This window comes from Microchirus variegatus (assembly GCF_963457635.1).
Source record: "Microchirus variegatus genome assembly, chromosome: 2".
Lineage (NCBI taxonomy): Eukaryota > Metazoa > Chordata > Actinopteri > Pleuronectiformes > Soleidae > Microchirus > Microchirus variegatus.
Window position 1 is genome coordinate 31,791,813 of NC_139803.1, and position 22,439 is coordinate 31,814,251.

The 22,439-nt window shown below is 42.3% G+C and overlaps 2 protein-coding genes across 2 annotated transcripts in view; both read left to right on the forward strand.

The window, feature by feature from the left end:
- The first annotated feature begins 188 nt into the window (after window positions 1–188).
- rpia (ribose 5-phosphate isomerase A (ribose 5-phosphate epimerase)) lies at window positions 189–4,796 on the forward strand. Its single transcript, XM_083909312.1, has 9 exons — window positions 189–319; window positions 953–1,013; window positions 1,132–1,187; window positions 1,741–1,800; window positions 1,884–1,948; window positions 2,020–2,088; window positions 2,457–2,598; window positions 3,182–3,281; window positions 3,364–4,796. Exons 1-9 carry the CDS (start codon window positions 263–265, stop codon window positions 3,459–3,461), a joined length of 708 nt encoding a protein of 235 aa, XP_083765438.1. The 5' UTR covers window positions 189–262; the 3' UTR covers window positions 3,462–4,796.
- Window positions 4,797–7,199: 2,403 nt separating this feature from the next.
- The window catches only part of eif2ak3 (eukaryotic translation initiation factor 2-alpha kinase 3), a gene marked incomplete at its 3' end in the record, with an annotated part of 32,574 nt that continues 17,334 nt past the window's right edge, over window positions 7,200–22,439 (forward strand). The window contains exons 1-2 of the mRNA XM_083908285.1: window positions 7,200–7,593; window positions 19,782–19,911. Of these exons, the coding sequence (XP_083764411.1) occupies window positions 7,265–7,593; window positions 19,782–19,911 (459 nt within the window). The 5' untranslated portion in view covers window positions 7,200–7,264. The remainder of the gene's footprint in view (window positions 7,594–19,781; window positions 19,912–22,439) is intronic.

Here is a 22,439-nt window from a genome sequence, read left to right on the forward strand (position 1 = left end):
CCAGCTCCAGCTCCCGGAGCTGGCCCGGAGTCCGTCTCACTGCGTCTGTGTGAGCCGGGTCATGTTGTGTCTCCGGGGGCGGGTCTCCTCCTTCAGTCACCTCGCAGCTGCAGCTGGACTGCGCTCGTCTTCCTCCTCCTCCTCCTCCTCTCCTCCAGTATCATCATCATCATCGTCGTCGCCCTGGAGGCAGCCAGCGTCTCCGCCTCTCTCCTCCAGCCTGAAACACGTGCGTCTGCTCGCTCACTCAGCGGCTAACAACATGGCAGAGGAGGCGAAGAAACTGGCCGCGTACGCCGCTGTCGACAACCACGTCCAGGTACGAACAGCAGCCAAGCTAGCGCTGTTAGCAACCCCGTTAGCTTGGTTTTAGCTCTTTTTTTTTTTTTTTTAGCTTCCTGCTCCTGTGCTAGTGAAGTTAGCTTTAACATAAACCAGATCATTAGCTTAGCTCATTGCTTAACTTTACCGTTATCTAACCCGTGTTAGGTGCGCCTGTCTCGGGATAGTGGGTTTACTTTGGTCGGCTTTCAGGAATAAATATATATAATAAAGAATTCCTTCAGTTTCAATAGGGTTCTTGCACAGTCGTGCTCGAACCCTAATAACTGTGTGTTGCAGCTGGTGTTAGCTCTTAGCAGCTGTTTGTTTACCTTTTTTCCCCCTCAAACATTGTAAACATCCTGCAATCTTTTGCACCTAATCTACATGTTTTCCATCAAAAGTTAAATATTGATTTTTATATTAACGTGTAAGTATTTAATAAGTTATAGTCTGACTGAAAATAGCAGGAATTACTTGCAAATGTATGTTTAAAAAGAAATGAAGGGAGAGTGAGTGGTTTGTTGTCTAATGGTAAGATACAGAGACAGAACTTATTGTTTTTGTCAACTTTAGAAGACATGGATTTTATCAAAGCTTTTTATTTTGTGCCATTTTCTGTGTCTCCTAGAACAACCAGGTGGTTGGAGTGGGCAGCGGGTCGACCATCGTCTACGCCGTGGACAGATTAGGTGAGTAAAACCACCGTGAGTCTGATTTATGGCCTGAAAAATCAAACATTACTTGATTTGGCCTTTTAGATATCAACTCGAATTCACATCAGGATCCTCCTCTTGTTATTTGTTGCAGCGGAGAGAGTACGTCAGGAGAAACTCAACATTGTGTGTGTGCCTACCTCCTTTCAGGTCAGTTTGGGACACTTCATTCTGATGGTTATAATTAAATGAGTAGTTATAATCTATTTAATCAATTATGCAAATAAACTGTTCAGCTTTTAACTGCCTTTCAACATATTTTAGTCTAGTTAAAACCCTCTAAAACCCAAAACATGCAGAGAGTTTCAAAAATCTCACTCTGTATATATTCCATCATTAGCAAAAGCCATCTGATGGTCTGTGAACACACCACGCGAGACATGCACTTCTGCCAGGCCGTAAAACTTCATGTTTACCAGTTTAAACGATGCAAAAATGTAAAGGTCTGCACATTTCAGTGCAGCTCTGAAGCCTTTCATCACTTCTGTGTGACCAAAAATCATGTGACACAGGACTTCTTTGGAATTTGAGCTTTTACTACACTTAACTGGCTGTGTTTACATAGTACAGAGAAGATAGTAAATAGATGAGTATTTGTAGCACATGGAGCCCCCGAGTTTACATCACAGATAACTGTAAAAATCTACGTAAAATTCACTCTGGCTTCTCCGTCTCACTCCCGCCGTCACATTTCCTCCCACAGGCTCGTCAGCTGATCCTGCAGCACGGCCTCACGCTGTCCGATCTGGACAGACACCCAGAGGTAACGTGAAGTTTGTCACGGATGCGTCTGAAAGGTGTGGAAAAGAGAGAGGGAAGGAGGATTGAGCTTTTTTGTCTTCACAGCTGGACGTCGCCATCGACGGAGCAGACGAAGTGGACGCAGACCTGACGTTGATCAAAGGTGGCGGGTGAGTACAAGACTTCAGCTCTCGTTTGTCTTCTCTTCTCTTTTGTCTCACAGATTCTCTCCGTCTCACAGCGGCTGCCTGACGCAGGAGAAGATTGTCGCGGGCTGTGCCAAACATTTTGTCGTCATCGCCGACTTCAGGTTTGTTTTCGCTTGTTTAAAAAAAGTACAGAATCTTCTCTGTGTACACGTTGCTTCTGGTTTTGTTTTTAATGGATTTGGGATTACATTTCTATTTTTGAGAAATGTTTGAATGAGAACGTGTGTTTTGTTTTTGATTTTAACATGTTTGTGAAGCGAAAATGACAGTTTAGATGAAGAAATTACAATTGCAATTGTTTTCTAATAAAAGATTTGTTAATATCTGTGTTTAGTGGGGTGTTTTCTAGAAAATCCTTAATCTGTAGGAGGTTAAATGCCTCTGGGTTTTGGAATCACCGAGAACTTGAGGTCTTTTTTCACGCAGCTACAAAAAACATTGTCTTTGTCATGTCTTTGTTTCTTTGCAGGAAGGACTCTAAGAGTTTAGGTCAGCAGTGGAAGAAAGGAGTTCCCATTGAAGTCATCCCGATGGCGCATGTTCCCGTTTCCAGGGCGATTGTGAAATGCTTTGGCGGGGAGGTCAACCTGCGCATGGCTGTCAGTAAAGCAGTAAGTGGAGAATGAATTCGTAGCTCCTGTATGTCCTGAGCTCCAGGCAGAGTTATTGGTCCATGAGACTTTTAAGGTCCCATATGATGCAAAATCAACTTTTTAACCATTTAAATCCTTATATTTGGGACTCTGGAGGCCCTATCAGTCTGCAAAGTGTGAAAAGAGATGATTCACTCATGTTTTTGTGGTCCTCCTCAGTCTAAGTACAGGAGATAAAACACGCGATTTTGACTTCCGCGGTCACTGGGACGTCACAATGCGCTAAATTTTAGAAGACTGTAGAACACCCGAGAGTGCTGGCGAGGGCAGCACTCTCCGAAAACCGGACGTCTGCCAAAAGTTCTATTCTTGGCTCCACAGTGCAGCACAGAGTCCTACACAAACTTCCAGCCTCAGAGGATTTATCTGTCCAGAGGATACATGTTATATATAGTATGACTTATATTATATATGACAGCAATGCTGTCTATGACTACATGCCTGCAAATTATCACTTTTCCAAATGCTAACTGCTGTTAGCTCCCTGTAGCCTCTGTGGCTGATGTCATTTCCTGTGTGTGTGTCTTCCTCTCCATCTCAGGGTCCTGTCGTCACGGACAACAGCAACTTCCTCCTGGACTGGAAGTTTGAGCACGCTCACAACTGGAAGGAAGTCAACACTGCAATCAAGATGATCCCAGGTAAGAGACTACGACTGCACTTCAAAAAAACAAAACAAAACCCAACCCTCCTCTTGAGTGCCTCCCTGCGTGTCGTCCTCAGGTGTCGTGGACACTGGGCTTTTCGTCGGCATGGCTGAACGCGCTTACTTTGGGATGGAGGACGGAAGCGTGCAGGTCCGTGATCCTCCGGTCAACTGACTGAAGCGTTTCGTTTGCTCTCGCCACCGCCGTCCTTCTCCGCTGACCTCATTTTGTCCACAAGTGCCGCGTCTTCTCGTCTCAGGGAAGATTTTCCTCTCATCTCCAAAGCAGCAACCACCAATGCGCCCTCACTTGATTTCCCTCATCTTGCAGTCGGTGTGTGTGGTTCTGCGAGTTTTTAAAGTGCCTGATGAGTGAAATCAAGTCTCCGTTACACTGTCTTTGTCCCGTTTTTCTGTTTGCCTGAAAGCCTGCAGTGTCTGTGGCTCTCTGAATCTCTGCTTTGCTGCAGAGTGAAGCTAGCGTGTGCCTTGCAATTTATAATTTAAATCCTATTAAAATGAAATTATGTCACTATTAAAATTACATTAAGAAAAAAAAATCATACATGATGACACCATTATCATCTGCTCAGCTGCTGCAAAATAAAATAAAAAATCCAGCAGTTGAGCAAAGGCTGAAGGCAGTTTCACCTGCTGATTCACCTTCAAGTCATTGTGTTTTAATAAATCAAACTATAACTCACTTACACATTTAAAAAAACCCTAATGTATTCTCTTAAAAATTAGTCCTTTACAGACTTAAGCAGCCACAGCCAGAGTTTGGGAAACATTTGCGGTTTCTTCTCAGTTTCATCATTAACTTTTTTTTGCTGTACTTGAGTCAGCAGCAGGGTTAAAGTCCCCAGTGAAACACACTCCCTGTATCTGTGTGTATTTCAGTAAGATCATGCGTGTACTGTACCTTGTTTTCCTGTGCCTGTAAAGTGACTCTTCTTCTTAGTTAAGAATCATGTAGCTCTAATATAAACCAGAAATACGACATGTAAATTTCACGTGCCTTTGCATGCCGAAGCAGTAGAATCTTCTTCAAGCAGTGACAAAAATGAAGGAGAGAGCTGTTTAAGGTTGTTGAAACCTGGCTGCTCGTCGAGGATAAAGAGATTCATTCAGAATTCACAATCATTCACAATCGGTCTTAAAAAGAGAGCCATGAAATGTAAGTGGCAGAACAAAAGAAAGGCATTCGAAGCGCTCTAATGTAGAAACATTCAAAACAATGCATGATTAATACATGAATATCTTAGCGTTTTCATACAGACTTGAGTCATTATTGTGAATTTCGAATAGAACGTTTTGTTTTGAAACTTAAAGTGCTGCTCCGTTCAGTTTTATGTCCGATGAAATCAAATATATAATATAAGTCACACAAAACTGGGCAAAAGTCTGTTCTCGTCTAATGGTGATGTGTCATAAATCAGGAGGAAGTGGATGCTCAGGATGTTAAATACATACAATGTGCGCCAGTGAATCCCTTTAGTTCCTTTCTTTACCGGTCGACTGTGATAGTGATCTTTTTTTTTGTTTATTTTCTGTGATGGTACTATTTTCTTTGCCAAACAATACAGGACCAAAAATGATACCAGTGTGTCTCTTGTCATTTATCAATAACATGAAGTGAAGGAGCAAAGACGGTCGTCTCGACGTCTGCAACTTTCCTTTGTTTAGTGTTTTTACACAAATGTTGCACAAATACAAACATTTAGAAGAATAAATACAATTGCTTTTACACAACTTTTTAAATGCCTACATCAGGGATTTCAAACTCCTGCAGCCCAACACTTACTTCAACATTTAATCGTTTATAAGCTGTTATGTCATATTTTGTTGTGAACTATTGACCAAAACAAACACTTTTACTTTGAAAGTGTGTGCAATACCATCCTAACTTGCAACATTTGGATGGATTATCAAAGTATAATTTTAGTTTATAATAATTATTACTAAACAGTTGAATTTAAAAACTCTGCCCCCACAGTCGTAGAGGAGCTGTATACAAGTTGTTTTCTCCTTAATGGCCGCTTGGGGGCGCTAAAATGCAAACACCTTGTTTCAGTCTCTGCTGAAACAACAACCACAACAACCTCGGGTTGTCTTCCCTCCTCTCGCGAGACAATCTCACCCCAATCAGTCTCAATTGCCCTAACACAAACCCCGTAACCATTGTCATAACTGGTGAACTCATAATATGAGGAACACATAATGACGTCATTAAAGGTTAAAATGATCAATATCATGGTTTAATTAATTGACTGTGGCTATTAGTTTATATGTGTTGTTACAGGAATCATGTTTTTGTTTTTGCCTGATTTCCCCTTATATAAATCAAATCAAATGTTGATTTTCCATTCACTGATATACTGTGTGCTAATAATCAAAAATGTTGTAAAATACAACATTTTGCTGTCACATAACTCAGGGATTGTATATGTTATTGTCCAAGAAAAATAATGACAACATTAAGTACTTTTATGATGATTAAAAAAAATAATAATAATTCCATTGAATATTAACCATGAATGTTTGGTGTAATTGCTGTGCTTTGTGTTTTGGTTTAAATTTAAAAGTTCAAATGTGTAGCTGTTTTTGTAGAAGTGGTTTACAAACAAACTTATGGATATAATTAGGAACAATAACAACGTGTTAAGAGTTTTTAACTCCAGATTGATTAATGCAGCCACTACATTGCAGCTGTAGTCGCATGAGTGTGACGTCATTGGGCTGAGACGCCTGGCTTGTTGTTATGAGCAGTGCATGTTTGGATTAAAGTACCGCGAGCACACAGCCGTGTCCGTGTATCTGTGGATATAACACCCGCATTGACTTCATTTATTCACATTTCTTCTATAGTTTTCATAACTTTAGGAGAAATTACCACATTAGACGCCACATGACCGCGCTTTGCTGTGCTCGTACACAGCTGTGACGTCACTCTTGGAAATGTATTTATATTTTTTTCTGGACTTTGTCTGGCCTTTAGGAAGGTTTTACAAATAAGAAACTCCATGAATTAAAAATGTAGAATACAAAGATCTATAAAAACCTATGTCCATGTCTCGAGGTGTCCTGTGGACACTTTTACAGGCGTCTCTTTCACTGTTGTGCTCAATGGGAAAATTGCTTTTTGGGCCCAATGTATGTTTTTTGTTGCAGTACCCAGAGTGGCCACCATGACAAAAGGATCAGTGCAGAGTGGGCGGTGCTCTATCCAGTTGGTGTCATACACCCATGCATTAGAGCCACGTTGGTGCTTTTACTTCGGCTGTCTTGACAACTGCTCATGAATGACAGCTGAGAGACCGAATCGAGCGCGTATTATCTGTCAACGAGGACAAACCTGGACCAATAGCGTTGCAACATGTGAGACCTATGTCTCCTATTGGACCGAAAGTAACTTAGTGGCCAATCGCGTTTCTCCGTAACAGGATTTGCCATCGGGGACTTTTTTGCGTCACCATTTTTTTTTTTTTTTTTGCTTGTTTTGTGGCAGTCGCCACCGCGCATGCGCCGAATCGAATGACAGCGGCTCGACCAATGGGCTGCACTGTTTGGGAGGCTGGCTCCGTCTGAGCCCGCCTCTTTGAGTGACAGCCGCATGATGCAATCACATTGTGCTTAGTGTGCCAGCGTACGTGACCGACAGTCACGTAGGCCAATGAAAGGCGGCTTTGACGAGTCCGTGCAGTTCACTGTCCAATCGTGGTGTAGAAACAAGGCGGGACTTGTCGTTACCAAGGCGAGACGAGTGAAGTATAAAGGGAATAACATGGTCTCCCAGTGGCTGTTTATGTTTACTTAAAGAAGACACTCCGAATGGGTGTTTTTCCTCACCACAACATACTTTTATTTTCTGTAAAGTTCACGCGGTTTGATGCCACCCCTTCCTTTCTTTTTAATGTGACCATTTACCCCGCCAGTGGCATGTGAATCTCATACTTCACTGATGTGCCAGTCTTACAAATGGAAAGGGGGCTTCACTTTGGAAACGTGAGCATTTCCCTGGTGCTCCTGCTGCTGCTGCTGCTCAACGCGCTCATCGGTTTCGGGACGTCGCACACTCGGGGCTCCGCCGTCCTGTGGGAGCCGCAGCCCGGCGCCCGCGCTACGGGTGAGACCTCGGCGGACTCGCAGCGCGATGCCGGAGGAGTGATGGGGGAGCGCGGCTTGGAGAACGTGGGCACCTCGGTGAGTGGAGCCGACGTCATCGTGGAGAACGACGATGAACACGGCTCCACCGGGGAAGCGGACGAGTCTTATGGAGAAAACAGCGGTAACGTGAAATCGACAAGGTAATTTCTTTTATTTATTCTTTGTAAAGAAATGCGAAATAGTCAGGAGTACCACACAACTAGCTGCTAGACACCAATTATCGGACATTGCGCAACGCATGCACGTGTTTTCCACCCTACACAAGAGTAAAATTACCAGTTATTAAAATGAAATGACTTTATATAGTTGAAATTAAGCTAAAAACTGCTGTTTCATGTACGAAGGACTCGTTCTGTGCGTGTTCTTCCGCCCTAGCACCAGTGCACTCTCAACTTTCTGTGGACACGGCAGCGTGATGCGGTCCCCCCCCCCCTCATTCACCTGATTTTTAACGCACATTTAAACAAACTTTTATCACCGTGTTGCTGTTAACGTGTGGCGAATGTGAATGTTCAGCGGCTCAGCGAACTGTCACAGCACGAAACGGAAGCATTGTCATGCTAACGAGTGAGTTTGACTGGCTGTCCGATAACGGGCGCAGTCGCCTGGTCAAGTTTGTCCACGCAATTTGCCAGAAAAATTGACCTAGCTTGATTTTTGTTTTGTTTTTTATATTTTTTGTGTGTGGTTATTTTAAGCTTAAAAACGAATGAATTTTGGCAATTAATTATTTTGATTTGTTGTGGTATCACTTCTATAGCTGTTATGTTGAGCTTGGCCACTTTCAAAGTTACTTTAGAAGAATGCATAGACAAAAAAGTCAAAAAAGCCAGATATTCCACAGATTAAAGTCAGAGGCCTTTATTGTCAGAATTCTGTGAGGGGGGGGGGCTGAATTCTGAATTCTTTAATCTATTTCTTTCCAGAACTAATTCACACTTAGCCCTAATTGTCTTCTGTAAAAGAGTGACCCACAGCAGTATTTAAACAAGCAAAAATGTTTAAGTGCATGCATCTGTAAATGTGCAGACATACTACATGTACAATGCGTTTAAGCAAAAAGTATGTTTTGAGAGTACTGATCAAGACTAATCGATTACTAAGCTTGTATTAAGGTTTTCTGGTCGAGAAATCATTAAAACTGAGGAAATGTTAGTTTTTCGGACATGACAACATTATCATTTTCGAGGTTTGGAAAACGCCAATCAACATTTCCGGACATTTTATGGACCAAACACTCAATGAATCGAGAAAATAATCGACACAATAATTCGCCTCCACTTTCCACAGATAAACTGTGACACATGGTCATGAAGTGGCTGTGTGTGCGTGTGTGCTTGTGTATTTGTGCTTCAGTTCATTCCATAGAAGTGATCTGGTAGCAGCTGCTTCACTCTTGTGTGATCAGTAAACAGGTTTTGTGCGATGGTTGAGACTCCAGGCTTTTATTTTTTCACCTCCATCACACTTGCTTTAAGTCATATGGTGTGACCGGATCATCATTAATCACACTCCACATCATCCGTCCTGTCGTGAACCACAGCTTTATCTCCCCCTGCTGACAGTCCGACAGGAGACACGCCAGCCACTGTAAATCAATTATAGTATAAACTGTATATATATGTGTATAAACTGCTCTGCGGACAGGAAACCGAATAATACTATATAACACATTCATTATTGATTAATTCATTGGTTGAAGACTTGAATACTGTTGTTTACTGTTGTAGAGGATAAAAGAAACCAAAAAATAAAACTTGCTTTTATGCGAGTAGTTCATTAACTTGTGTTATATTGCTGTGTAACATAGTTGATCACTTTATTTAGGATTTATTGGAGGAAGCGAGTGAGAATACTGAATATTTGTGGTCATTTTTAAAGTTGCACAAGCTTAAAAATGTCCCACAACAACCTGCAGCGTGTGCCTTGACATGCTGTGACTGTACAGTACAGTACAGTACAGTTGGGGTTGCATTGCTTCAGATCCACTGCACCCGCGAAGGAATTTGTCTTGTGTCACAGTTGTCACTTCAGTGTCAGGCAAACGCGCAGTGTGCTCTTTGCTCTCGTACCTGAAACAATGGCGATTATGACATGTATTATGACATCGTCATACACGGAGGTGGGATGTTTACTACTTTGCACACATGTGTCTCCTGAAGCCTCTCAGACTCTGCTGCTGCTGCTGCTGCTGCTGCTGCTGCCGCCGTCGTCCAAACTGAGATGCTGTTCTTGGTGCAGTGGGTAGGGCATTGATTATGTCTCCCTTGGTAAACAGGTTTTACGCCCACCTTAGATGTTTGGCGCAGCATGTTCCTCATGATGATCCTCCTCGCTGCCATGTTATTCTTCTTCTTTTTTTTGTTCCCCCCACACCCCCCCCCCCCAACCAAGACCATTACATTTGCTTTTGACTCTGCTGCCGCTTTTTGAATCATTGTTATTTCAGAGGCTTTCCTTGTTCAAGCCGACGTGATCCCCACGCTAAATTATTCTCTGTGTAGTCTCATAAATGTGCAGCCGTCTGCTTTTCAAGACGGAGACGGATCAAAGTAAGTCATAAGAGTTGAAAACATTGTTGGAGCTGATTCTTCTTCTTCTTCTTTTGGTGCCGTTTCTCATGCCGTTGTCAAACTTGCCGCGACTTAACCTTTTTGAAAAGCAACACCTGTCCCGTTTTTTGAAAACTTTTCATAATCCTCCGTTTCACTTGTGAGCGTGTGGTTGTGTGTTTATTCTTGTCTGGGATGCCAGATAAATAGAGCTGTGTGAGAGGAGGGAGCTGCTCGGCAAAGCTCAGGTTGATAAGTGTAGGTGGAATTAGTTGTCTGTTTTTGTTTTGTTCTTTATTACATCCTGTTTGTTAAAGGTTAAATTTAAGGATGCATTGATTTAGTGGCTTTTGCGTTGGTATTAACTGATGTGTACTTCGTTGGCTTTTGGTGTCAAGAAAAATTATAACATTTACTGAAACCGATGCATCTTGTTTTGGTTATTTTGGGGCTGTGACATTGAGAAAATCTTAGCTATTTCATAAATGTATAAGGTTTAATTTGTGTCTCTGAAGCCAAGTTTTAGAAATCAGGTCAGCTGATGGCTCATCATCGATGGCAATGTTTGTTTGTTTTTCTTCCAGCTGATAAAACACAACTGTTTAATGATAAGCAGTTTGTTTTGGATTATTTAGTACTACTACATACAGTAACAATGCAATAAAACAACAACTACATATTAAATACATGACATTGGCAATCAAAAAACCCAGATTAATCAGCCCAACTGTCACACAACACAAATAACTCAAACAACCAAATAAAATATCAGCTTAATTGTTATTTTAAACATCAGTATCTGCCTAGAATTTAAAAAAAAATCTTCAATTTTTGCACAAACAGAGAGGAAATGTCCCCCAGTTTTCATCGTAGTGCAGTAAAATGACGTTACTTTCATCTGTTGAACGGTATGGATAAGAAAAATAGAACGTGTTTTTGCTCCGACACGAGCTGTAGTGGGACTTTTCCTGCTGCCAGGCTCCTCAGCTGCTGCAGGAAAACTCCACAGAGTGTTGGTCACACCCTGCCACCGCTCACTTTCTCCATCTGCATTTATATACAGCGCCGCGTATTATCCACCTGCTTCTGCTGCTGCTGCTGCTGCGTCTTCTCTTTATGCTGAGCTTTCCTCCATATGTCTGGCACCCCCCTCCCCTAATTAGCTTTAATGGGTAATATGTTAAGAATACATGAGTATGAATAATTAAAAAAAAAAAATGAAGGTTTTAATGATCCCTTTTATCTTTTTTGTTGTTGTTGTTTTGGCGTAAAATGATCTGGAGGAAGAGAAAAAAAGTTGAATTCTCCCTTTCTTTGTTCTGTCCATGTGTGTAATTACATCAATAACAACTGTGTGATGGGATGTGCACAGTACAACAATAACAAAAGTCACCTAGATAAAGAATTAATGAGTATAGATCATGAGGCAGACACATGAATGAACGGCTTAATTATTCATTAAACGGCCGTGTGTAAAACAACAAACGGATTTTGCTGAAATCGGGGAATCGTGTACTTGAAGGTTTCCTGTTATTTTTAGTGTCGCTCTGTGTGCATTTGTCGCTGCCTCTTCCTCATTTATTGTCTTTGTCTCTCTCTCTCTCTTTCTCTCATCGTACACTTCCTTTACCTTCCCACGAAGACGCTGCTGGTTAATGTCGCCCCCCTGGGCATACGCGCCACGCCACGCTCTGTTTCCATCCATCTGTCGAGAGGATTGTTGTTGAACTTTAGAGAAATGTCACGAGGAACGAGACTGTGATTTAGGTGCATTTCCCTTCCAAGGCGACTTCCCCAAAATGTCAAAAAACACATTTTGTAACAACTGGGAAGACGGAATTTAAAGTGAATGTGTTCGTCAGTGTGAAAATAACCACCGCGTGGATTCACTCCAACTCCCCAACTTTTGAAAGTGTCACAAACAGTCAACTTAAAATAGATTTTAGGATGTAAATAATCTCTAAACCACACCTCCACTTTCTTTTGTCACCTTCCACTGCTGCTGTTTACCCAGTTAAACACCTTGGAACAAGTGGCACCCAGTGTTTACTCAACTTTAACTGGAAAAGTTGTTTGATTGGACTCCACCCTGTTCACTGAAATGCATCCATATGTTTTTGTTTATGTCATATGTAATCTTGCCCTAAATTCACAATATTATCACGTCTTGCCCACGTTTTTGATAATTACAGATTGATTTTGCGTCATAAAATTTGTTTTAATTTTGCTATATGGAGCGACTATATATCGTGCCACGTCAAAACAAACACTTTTATTGTGAAATATCGTCACAAATGTCACAATTTCTATGCCATGATATATTATATATGAAAATATTGTGTTATAGATTAGAATTTTTTTCTTCCATTCACTCCATGCAATTCCATTCCTTCTCTTCTGGATTAGATTGCACAGTGCAGCTTGGATGTTTGACAGCTTGAGAACCAGCCTCTGCTCAGGTGTCAATATCTTATTTTTCTTTAAATATTATTCCCATTCCCTCTTTCTCCTCCTCCTCCTCCTGCACCTCTGTATCCTGTCATCTATAAATATTTCAGACGTCAGCTTTGATCCGTCCTTCCCTCTGTGATGCGAGGCGCTGTTATGTCAGCTGATGGCTCGTCACCTCACTTTTAACTCCATCTATACGTTACAGAGCGGCGTGCTCTGGGGACACGCCGTGTTTACATCTGTCTTAGTCTGTGTGTGTGTGTGTGTGTGTGTGTGTGTGTGTGTGTGTTCTTGTATTTGTTACCTCTTAAGGAGTTTTTCCGCCATAAACACTGACCTTGTCAGGACCTTTTATCCTTTATTTGTAAGATCTCTGTCGTACAAATAGTTAATTTGCACATATAAAACTTCACAACCGAGTATAAAAGCTAACAGGAAGTAGTTAAATGTGAGTTTAAAAAAGAGAGTAGGGCTGAACAATTAATCGAAATTGTAATACAGCCCACTACAATTTTCAAATTGCAGGAAGCAAAACCAAAAAATGCGTGTCAAAATATAATTTTATATCATATCAATATCATAGTATTCAGCCCGAAAAGAGAGACGTACTAGAAGCAAAGTGCAGAAGTAAGGCTACGTAAAACAACGACATGGAAGACTTGGAGACGAAAAACCTGGTCTGAATGAGGCAGGACCTCATTTTTTCCTGAGCAACTGGTGAAGTTAGGAGCTGAGATTTGAATTGTTGTTGGGTTAAGATTAGGGTTAGACATTAACCAGTGAGAGTTAAAGCTTTGTTTTGGTTCTCCAGATGAGTGGTAGTCGGTGTGTGAGAGTCCTTAGAAGGATAGCTGTGCAAACCTGTGTGTGTGTGAGAGAATCATACATGTGACGGCACTGCCGGGTTTGATGTCTCTGCCAGCGAGAGAGCGTACCATCGGGGCCCTCCTGCACCTCGGGGGAGCACTTGGAGGTGAGAGGAGAGAGGACAGCAGCTTTGTTTGAACCTGCCACCCCCCAGACACACACACACACACACACACACATACGCCCTGTAGGGGCAACAGCTCTTCTGGGCCGCCGCGCTCGCCGCCTGGCTCCTACCAGCCTACTGCTTAGCAACAGCCAATCGGCCGAGCCGGGCAGCTTGTCGGCCAATTGGGTCTGAGAAACCAGCCAGTGCTCAGAATTTGAGTTGGTCGCATGGGTCTGGCTCTAGTTAGGTTAGGTAAAGAAGGAGGAGGGAGATTTCTTTTCTTTTTTTCTTTTTTTTCGGGGGGGAAAAGGAGAGGTCATTTTCAAGTTGTTTTTTTTTATTTTTCCTCCCCACACGTACTTTGTCTCAGTCGTCTGCTTCCTGTAACCAGGGAGATGTTGTGGGTTTTATTAATAGAAGCCTGTCCCCAAAATAACAGGTTAATGTGAAGTTGATTGAACTCCCTGTGGGAAAGTTTCAAATGAAGCACTTAAAAAAAAAAAAAAAAAAAATCTTGGTCCTTCATCACAGAACGTACGCTCTTTTGTGTGACAGAGAAAAGCTTACGTAATCTCATTTTTCATCTAATTTTTGTTATGTAAGCAGTTATTTTTTTTAAACAAATCTGGTGTTTTTTTTGTGAAAAATTCATATTTATTCTTCAATAAATGGAGAAATATTTATATAAGGACATAGGACATAGGGAGATATATTGTGCTTGTTTTTCTTGTGTAAATAAGTTGTGGTTGGTTGACTTTCTTTGAACTTGATGGAGGTTGACGACGTTTTGCAACGTATGTGTGTTTCATAAAAAGTGTGGTGTGCAGTGACAGCAGCGGTAGCCACTTCCTCATTATGTGTGTGTTTTGAGTTAGTAGGTGTGGATTTATTAGGTCGGTGGCTATTTTGGTGAAGTCGGCAGGACACATCCCGCAGCAGCACTGCAGTATGGGTGGGGCCGAGGCAGGAAAGGTGGACTAATCTGAGAGAGAGAGAGAGAGAGAGGAGAAAAGGAGGGTGGAAAAACAAGGAGTTAGCTGGTAGTTAGCAGGACCACGCTGTCTTGTTTTCACTCCGGATGGCTCCTCACTGCTTAGCAACAACGAATCAGATGCTTGGATGAGAGCTGCGGCTCGGCCAATCGGCTCGCAGGGATGTGGCGCCACAGAGTTTGGATTTTACCACGTGTGAGAGTTGGTGTGCGTCAGAGAGAGAGGCTTTTAACTCTCTCTCTCTGTGTGTGTGTGTGTGTTTTAGTATAAACCACACCTTTTGCTCTCTGCTGCAGTGACCCTGATGGATGTGAGGTTGACTTTTAAAGCTGGACAGCTCAATGCAGGTCTGACACGTCCACGTGATTCAGCCTGAAGAAGAAGTCACAATACAAAAAAACAACAACAACTTTGTTTAACTTAACAGAGGACATGCTATATGAGAATTATGTCATTTGTGGTTATTATTAATATTAAGTCCTGTTTAGACGAGGCTAAATCAAATTTAATGTGTAAATCGAGGGCATTTTGTCAAATTACAACAGCAATGGAAGACAACACAAATGAAATAGGCATTTAAATCAATAATGTAAGTCAGGAAAATAATGATAATCCTATTTATTAAAAGGCTGCAGTAAAAAGGAAAAGTCTTTAGTATTGATTTTTTTAAAACACTCGGGTTTACTGGATTGGATGGAATTATAATTTATATTTTAAAAGAGTTTAGTGCATGTCAGCATATCTATGAGTTCAGGCTGTATGTGTGCCGTGCCAACTTCCTGCAAGTCCTTAAAATATCCTGCACTGAATGCTTAAAGTTCTCTGAACTGTAACCAGGCTGTAATCACTGAACTATCTTGTGGAAAAATAGTTAATTAACACCTTTTAAAACCTTCTCTTCTTTGTGTTACCTCCCTCCAGTTTGAAGGAATGCACTTGTTTTTTCCTGCTGCTGCTGCTGGGTGCGGCCAGCTCGGAGCTGCATCCATAACTTTTCACACCACGTGCTCCCCACGCTCTCATATTTTTGTCCTGCCTCTCCTTTGCTGCGCGGGAAGCCTGAGCAGCAGCTGCAGCAGCAGCAGCAGCACGTCTCTCGTCTCGCATGCATCCGGCACTGCTTGCTTGTTGCATGGTTACAGGCAGCTCTGCCCTGCTGTTGGCTCAGGTTCTGCAGAGGCGCGCGCCTCCATTGGCTGAACGAGGAGGAAAAACAGTGCTCTCACTGGCTGCTGCCAAGTGTCAAGCTGCCGCGATTGGTCCGGCTCTGCGGCTCCCGCTCCTTGGAGACTCGGGGAGGGCCTGTGTAAACATCCTGGTTGTTTCTTTCAATGGAGTGTGTTTACCAGCAGCTCGGTTTTTGCCGGTGTGTGCAGACTGAGGCTGTGAGGGTCTCTGAGGAGCAGGGAGTCTGGTGAGAGGGAGGCTAATTGGCTCCCTGCTCCTGCACACACTCTGCCACTGAAGAGTCACTCGGCACCGTCATGACACTTTTGACAGCGTTACAGGCAGGCAACGCTAACAACCCTCAGTCTGTTTGGCAGCCCCGCTTCTCTGCCTCTTTCCCTCTCTTTTCATTCTCTTTTCCAACGTCTTCCTCGGGCTGTGTTCCGCCTGCGTTTGTCACAGCAGCAGCAGCAGCAGTTGCAGTAGCAGCAGCAGCAGAGCCGCAGGCTACATGTTCTCCCTTTGGTGACGAGCAGCAGAGCAGCGGTGTCTCGGGGCTCAGCCGTGGAAAATAAATTGCCTCAAAATCCTAAATGAAACAGTTTGTTTTGTTTTGTTTGTGTTTATTGAGTGCTATTTTTGTAGCTCCTCCTCCCACCTTTTCCTCCTGCATCCATACCTTAAAGTTGTACAGTCAAGTCCAACTCACAACACCCCCACCCCCTTTCTGCACCTCCTTTTCTTTATCTGGAGCACAAAGAGTCCACAGAAAGCCTTTCATCTCCCCTTTTCAGAATGAAATTCCTCCATCTTGTGCTTTATCTCTGAAGTTGAACTCAATGCTCTCGGTGACTTCTTCTCAGCGTGGCTCAGAGGGGGCGGGGCTAGGCCCGAGCGCAGGGCGCCCAAAGCTCCCACCCTCTCAGAGAGCCGCCTGCTTAGCAACAACCAATCAGCCTAATATTTTTGGCAGGTTCTCGCAGCCAATCGAAAGGACAAGATTGGGCTTTAGCGCTCTGTTTTTATTGGAGGCTGAGAGGGAGAAAAACAATGTTTTTTCTTAGTGCTCCTCACTTTAGTGCTATTGGCGAGGCTGATAATGCTTTGAGCAGATTTGGGGGGAGATAATCTTGGCTTTGATGGGGCTGAAAGACACATGGCTCATTACTCTTAAGTGAGCACATTTGCATTTTTATGCAAACTTGGAGTTCCAGTCGAGCTGAGACGGGGAGAGCTGCTGGTCCAGAGCAGCGTGTGCGACGTGTGAGTAAATGCGGCGAGAGAAACCTCCCTCCAATCGATCGGAGGCGATCCATATCTGAGTTTTCCTAAAGCTCACACATCCTCGAACATGCCGCTTCCCCTTCAAGTGTTCAATAAAAGCAATCGATGGGGGATTACGGCTAATCAATAGCAATTCATCCGCTTACACTCGACTCGACTTTCTTGACTTCTGTCTTCATGAACATGGAGTTCAAGTTCCCCCCATTTTTGCGCTTTCATCTGTGAAAAATGAACAAGTGTAACACTCTGCTACCTTGTTGCCCTCGGGGGAGGCAGTTAAAACCCCATATGCCCCCGGTGGCCAAGAGAAGCGAAAAACCTGGGCCCCAGCTGTGCTCAAGAGACGGCATGTGTGTGCTCAGCAGACTCTGGCTGGTTTAAATAAAGCTAAAAGCCCAGTTCTCCTCTCCAGACAGATCCCAATCAATAGGCCGCTCACTGTCGGAGCTCAGGACATGACTGACGGGCACTGCGGCAGGAGGGCGGAGCCTCATGTCGCCGTCTGTGTTTTTAGTGTGGAAAAGTTTGCCGTAACGTAAAGAAGACATCTAAAAATCCATCACTACAATAAAGAGCGTTGATGCTGTGAGAAATCCACAGGCCGTTCATCATCGCAGGGAAAACACTGTCACCACCGCCTGCTTCTTAATTCCCTCCTCTCTTATTTTTAGCCGCTCACTGTTTCTCCGCACATAATTGTTCTGAATGGGGAAAATTGCCAAAAAATGCATCAACTTTTAAGAATTTACATTTTTGCAGAATGGGCAAAGTTTTATAATATTCCTGCAGGCCTCAAAGCTCGGGATCCTGATCCTGTATGGGAGATTGTTGTGTCCGTGAAGCCGAAAAACAAAACATGAAAAGCTCACACTGTGTTGAAAGCCAGAGAGAAAAACAGATTTTCAAAAAAGTGGCTCAATTTGGTACCTGCTCCAACAAAAAGGCCAGATTCTCCCCTGAGCTTCAGCCTCGTTTCTGAGAGCAGCTGATCGCGAGGGCCATGGAGGAGCAGTAGGGGCTGAAGCAAGGTGACACACATATAAGACACATGGAAGCAAATGATAAACATCTTAAAATGTGTTTCTCGAGTGCTCTGGAATCTGCCCATGGAGGGAAGACAGAAGCAGAATAGGGGGAAAATATGCTCATGCCTGTGAGTGACAGTTAAAACCACGCCAAATAAAATGTTATCTTTATTTTATTTAACCATTCTTTTCTCCACCCCTCTGTCTCTCTAACAGTCTGTGCACAATATCGCTGTCTTACTTCACGGATGAAAGTCGAACAATTTATTCAATATCATTTCTGTTATTTTGAACCATTCTCTGACCTTTGGCATCAACAAGGCATTTTTGTTCTCTCTTCATTAAACACTATAGTTGGTTTTGCATGACAATGCCACCAGATTAGCAGTTTCTTAACTACTCATGTCACGTTAAAAGTCACTTAAATCACCTTTCTTCTTCATTCTTCCTTCATTCTCGCTTTGACCACGTCTTTGCCAAGCGGTTGGTCCGATTCGACACTAGCGCTAACGAGCAGTTGGAACAGGTGTACGGCGTAAAAGTGGCCCCGGTAAGTGTAAATGAGTCTAATTTGGTGGCAGCAGTAATAGTTTTACGTCGTGAGCGAAAGTAATCACGTCAACTCTCCCCCGTGTGTAAACTTAACAGTCTCTCTCTCGCCATCTGCTTCACAGCTTCATCGCTGAGCTCCTGTCGTACCTGCCTCAGGAACAGCACACACTCATGGGTTTGCCAAAACATGACAGTGTGTCCTTTTTGTGTTTGGACAAAAAAGATTTTAACGATCAACCATAATATTTGAACCATCCAAGGTCAACTTACCACAAACTGTGAGTTTGAAGTCCAACACAAACTGTGTCAATAGGAAAAACTACACTTCCCACAATCCTCAGGTGTTCGGGATGGTTCAGCGTTACATTACATCAACACAGCCATGATTTTTTTCATTTTTAAACATACTGTAAGACATAATTCACTCATACAAGACCCAAACTACAATATACTAAGATACTACATTAACCAGGTTAAATTTAAGGTAAGTTAAAGAGTCCAAAAACATGCGTTCACAAGGTTTCTTCACTTTTAAAAGAGATTCTAATCTCAATGTGACTTCCTAGGAAATAAAATGCAGGTTAATTTCATTTTCTGATCTTTTCCCCCCATAAATCAATTGTGGCAATTTTGTTCGATTTGCCCCAGAATTTACAGAATCCCAGGTTTCCTCTGTGTTTTCATATGGTAGTCAGTAGAGCTGAAGCAATTGATTGTCAACTATTTGATATTAATCGGTTTGAAGCTTTTTCCATTATTAACACAACATTTCTGATCGTTTTAGCTTCCTTAATGTGAATATGTTCTTCTTTTCTTTGCTCCACATAACAAGGAAATCATTACAAACTGAATCATTTTGGAGAACATTGTCATTTCCATGTTTGACAAACACTGATCAACGTGTGTCGGACACGGGTTCGTCAGGTTTTTAACAATCCTCGGAGCTGCTCCAATCTTGAAGGAGGAGAGGGTTAGTTAGTGTGTTTGTTGGCACAGGTGTGCAGCCGTTGGTGGCGGGTTTGAAGGTCACCACGATCGCTTATCAAGGGCACACCAAAGAGGAACAGACAAACATCTGCACCTCCACAATTCTCTGCCCTTTATTGTCTCATCGGAGACGGCGATTAGACTGAAACTCCTGCTGAGAAGACTGTGTTAAAGGATAACTCTGGTGCAAATTACTACTTTTTTCTTTTTTGAAGCTAAAAAAAAAAAACCCAAAAAAACCCAAAAATGGCTTGATGCCACTACAAATGTCACGGCAGTCTCATCAACATACAGTACATGGAGAGTGCTCTAAACTCCGCCTCCTCCTCTTGTCTCCCACAGGTCTCTGGTCATCATCAGTACTCTGGACGGTCGGATCTCGGCTCTGGATCCTCACAACCAGGGCAGGAAGCAGTGGGATCTGGATGTCGGCTCAGGGTGCCTGGTTTCCTCCAGCCTCAGCAAACCTGAGGTAAACCAACACCTCTGATTCATCTGCTTTGTAATGGGATAAAAAAAAAACAATATTTGATATTTAATCTAATGTGACATTAAAATAAGATCATTGTAAAATCTGTCCTGAAACAGTAAAGTGGTCACTTTTAAGTGCCATTCAAACTCTCCTTTCTTCCTCGCTGTATCCAGATATTTCTTCCTCTCTTGTTATACATTGAGGAAAATGACTGAGCACCAAGACTCTGACTTCACCTGCATCTTCCAGCAAATGTATTTACTTTTAGTGTATGCTGCACATCTAAGGATGTGAATTTCATGTTTTAACTTTAGCTATAAGGATGAATTTGAGGTTTTATTGTCTTTGAAAGGGACTGTTGGCACGTTATATGTATGTGTATATATGTGTATATATGTGTATATATGTGTACATATGTGTACATAAGTGTGCATAAACATACCAAACGCACCATTGGAAAGAAATTAGGAGATCACATCATGACATGATTACATGTATAAGAATATATATATATATATACACATACACGCATGGAGAACAAAACCTTTCTTGTATATTTAATTATGTCATGATGTGAACAGTTAGGCTGCGTAATCTCCTAATTTCTTGCAGTTTTGTTCCCGTAGCCGTTTAAGAGGCCTTTATTCACCATGTAACGAGATGAGCCTCATCTGATCGAGATCAAATGTCTAGACTTAAACAAGTCAAACAGCCACTGTTGCCGCTGATCAGTATCTACTAGAAGATGAAAAAGTCAATTTCCACAGCATTGACGTGTCAGTAGGGGTGGGGTTGAGGTCTATGACGCTGCCTCGTCTTCGTCTTTTTGCCTTGAAACACACGCTTGTCCCTCTTGGGACCCGACGCTTTGTCAACAGTCGGCCCAATAATTGAACTCGTTGAACTTTGCACAGTGGAGCGAGGGTTTTCTTTTCATGTTCACACACACATATCTGTATGTATGTGTATACATACAGATATACATAATACATAGCAGACATACTGTACTCACCCCCGCATAAATCTGCGAGAAGCTGTTTTGCCTGGAGGATTAGACTCTTTGTTGAAGGTAGTGGGTTTAGACGTACAAGCACAGCGTCTGTGTGTATGTATGTATGTATACAGAGGCTTAAACCGCCCACTCCGATACGCTAAGCGGGGAGTGTTGCCCAGAGCGAGACCAGAGTGCCGCCGCCGTTATAATACATACTATGGATGGAGATGCTGGTTCACTTTGATGTGGACTCACTGGGTTTGATAGTTTGGCCTCGGGGAAAGAAGAAGCCTCTGATTCTAACGAGGGTCTGTGTGGCTGCTGATACTACTTTCATTTTACTTTGCTGCTGCTGCTGCTGCTGCTGCTGCTGCTGCTGCTGCTGCTGGTTTGGTTCACATTGAACAATTAAAGCAAAGTGTTTGATAAACACATCTCTGGGTGATATGAGGTCAGTGCGATAAAGATGTTCAAATCATGTTGATTTAGATAATTATCGCCGTAAATATCTTGTAGTTTTTGCTCTTGGGAGTCGAAAAAAACAGAAAACACTTCTTAAACAGAAAAATACTATGGCTGCATAGGTTGATATTTTGATTTTAATTTGCTTTTGTTGACCATAAAATGTCTAAATAATTGTTTTCTTAGTAAACTTACATCGGCCAGTTATTAATTATTAATCTGCTAATTATTACAAATTACGGATTTTTGTTTTTGAGAACTGTTATACTGTTGCCTCCTCACTAAAACATACTTTTTTCATTCAAAAGATTGACTTTGTCTTTTAATTAACTGGTCCCTGTATGTGATATTTAGTTTATACAGTAGTGTCGGGCTGAAACTTTTCATTATCGATAAATCGAGTACTTGGTCTGTTTGGTCTGTAAAATCTTTTTAAAACATTGAGAATCAAAATAGTTGGTGTTTGACTAAGTCGTCCATTGCTAATCGATTTGACTTTTAGTTATTGCAGCTTCAGGAGAAAACATGTAAGAAATCTGAGGTAAATCAGTGTAATCCAACACAACTTTTTAATAAAGCACTTTAAAAACAACAACAGCTGAAACAAAGTGCTATACATCAGAGATAAATAAATATAACAAATAAAACAACGTATTATTGCGATCTAATTGCAATTCACGATATGAGAGGGAAGTCCTTTTTACACCGTTATTCTCATTTTCATTTGAATAACATATTTTAAATGATTGCTGTGTGATGTTTGTGCACGTACAGATGACAGCAGAACATGAGCAGTGTATGTTTGTGCGTCTCCATGTTTGAACGACTCCTCACTGTAGAAGAACCTCACTCACAGTATTTAAAGCCTCTCTCTCTCTCTCTCTCTCTCTCTCTCTCTCTCTCTCTCTCTCTCTCTCGATCTCGAGTTAAGTGTTTCCCATTGAGCCCTGAAAAGTCTCGCTCTCAGAGCAGCCGAGTTCGGTGATCGGCAAAACCCCGCAATTAGAGAGGGAGGAAGTTAATCAGTGAAATATCTGCTGCTGTGTGTGAAGACGACTGGAGTGCGCTTGGA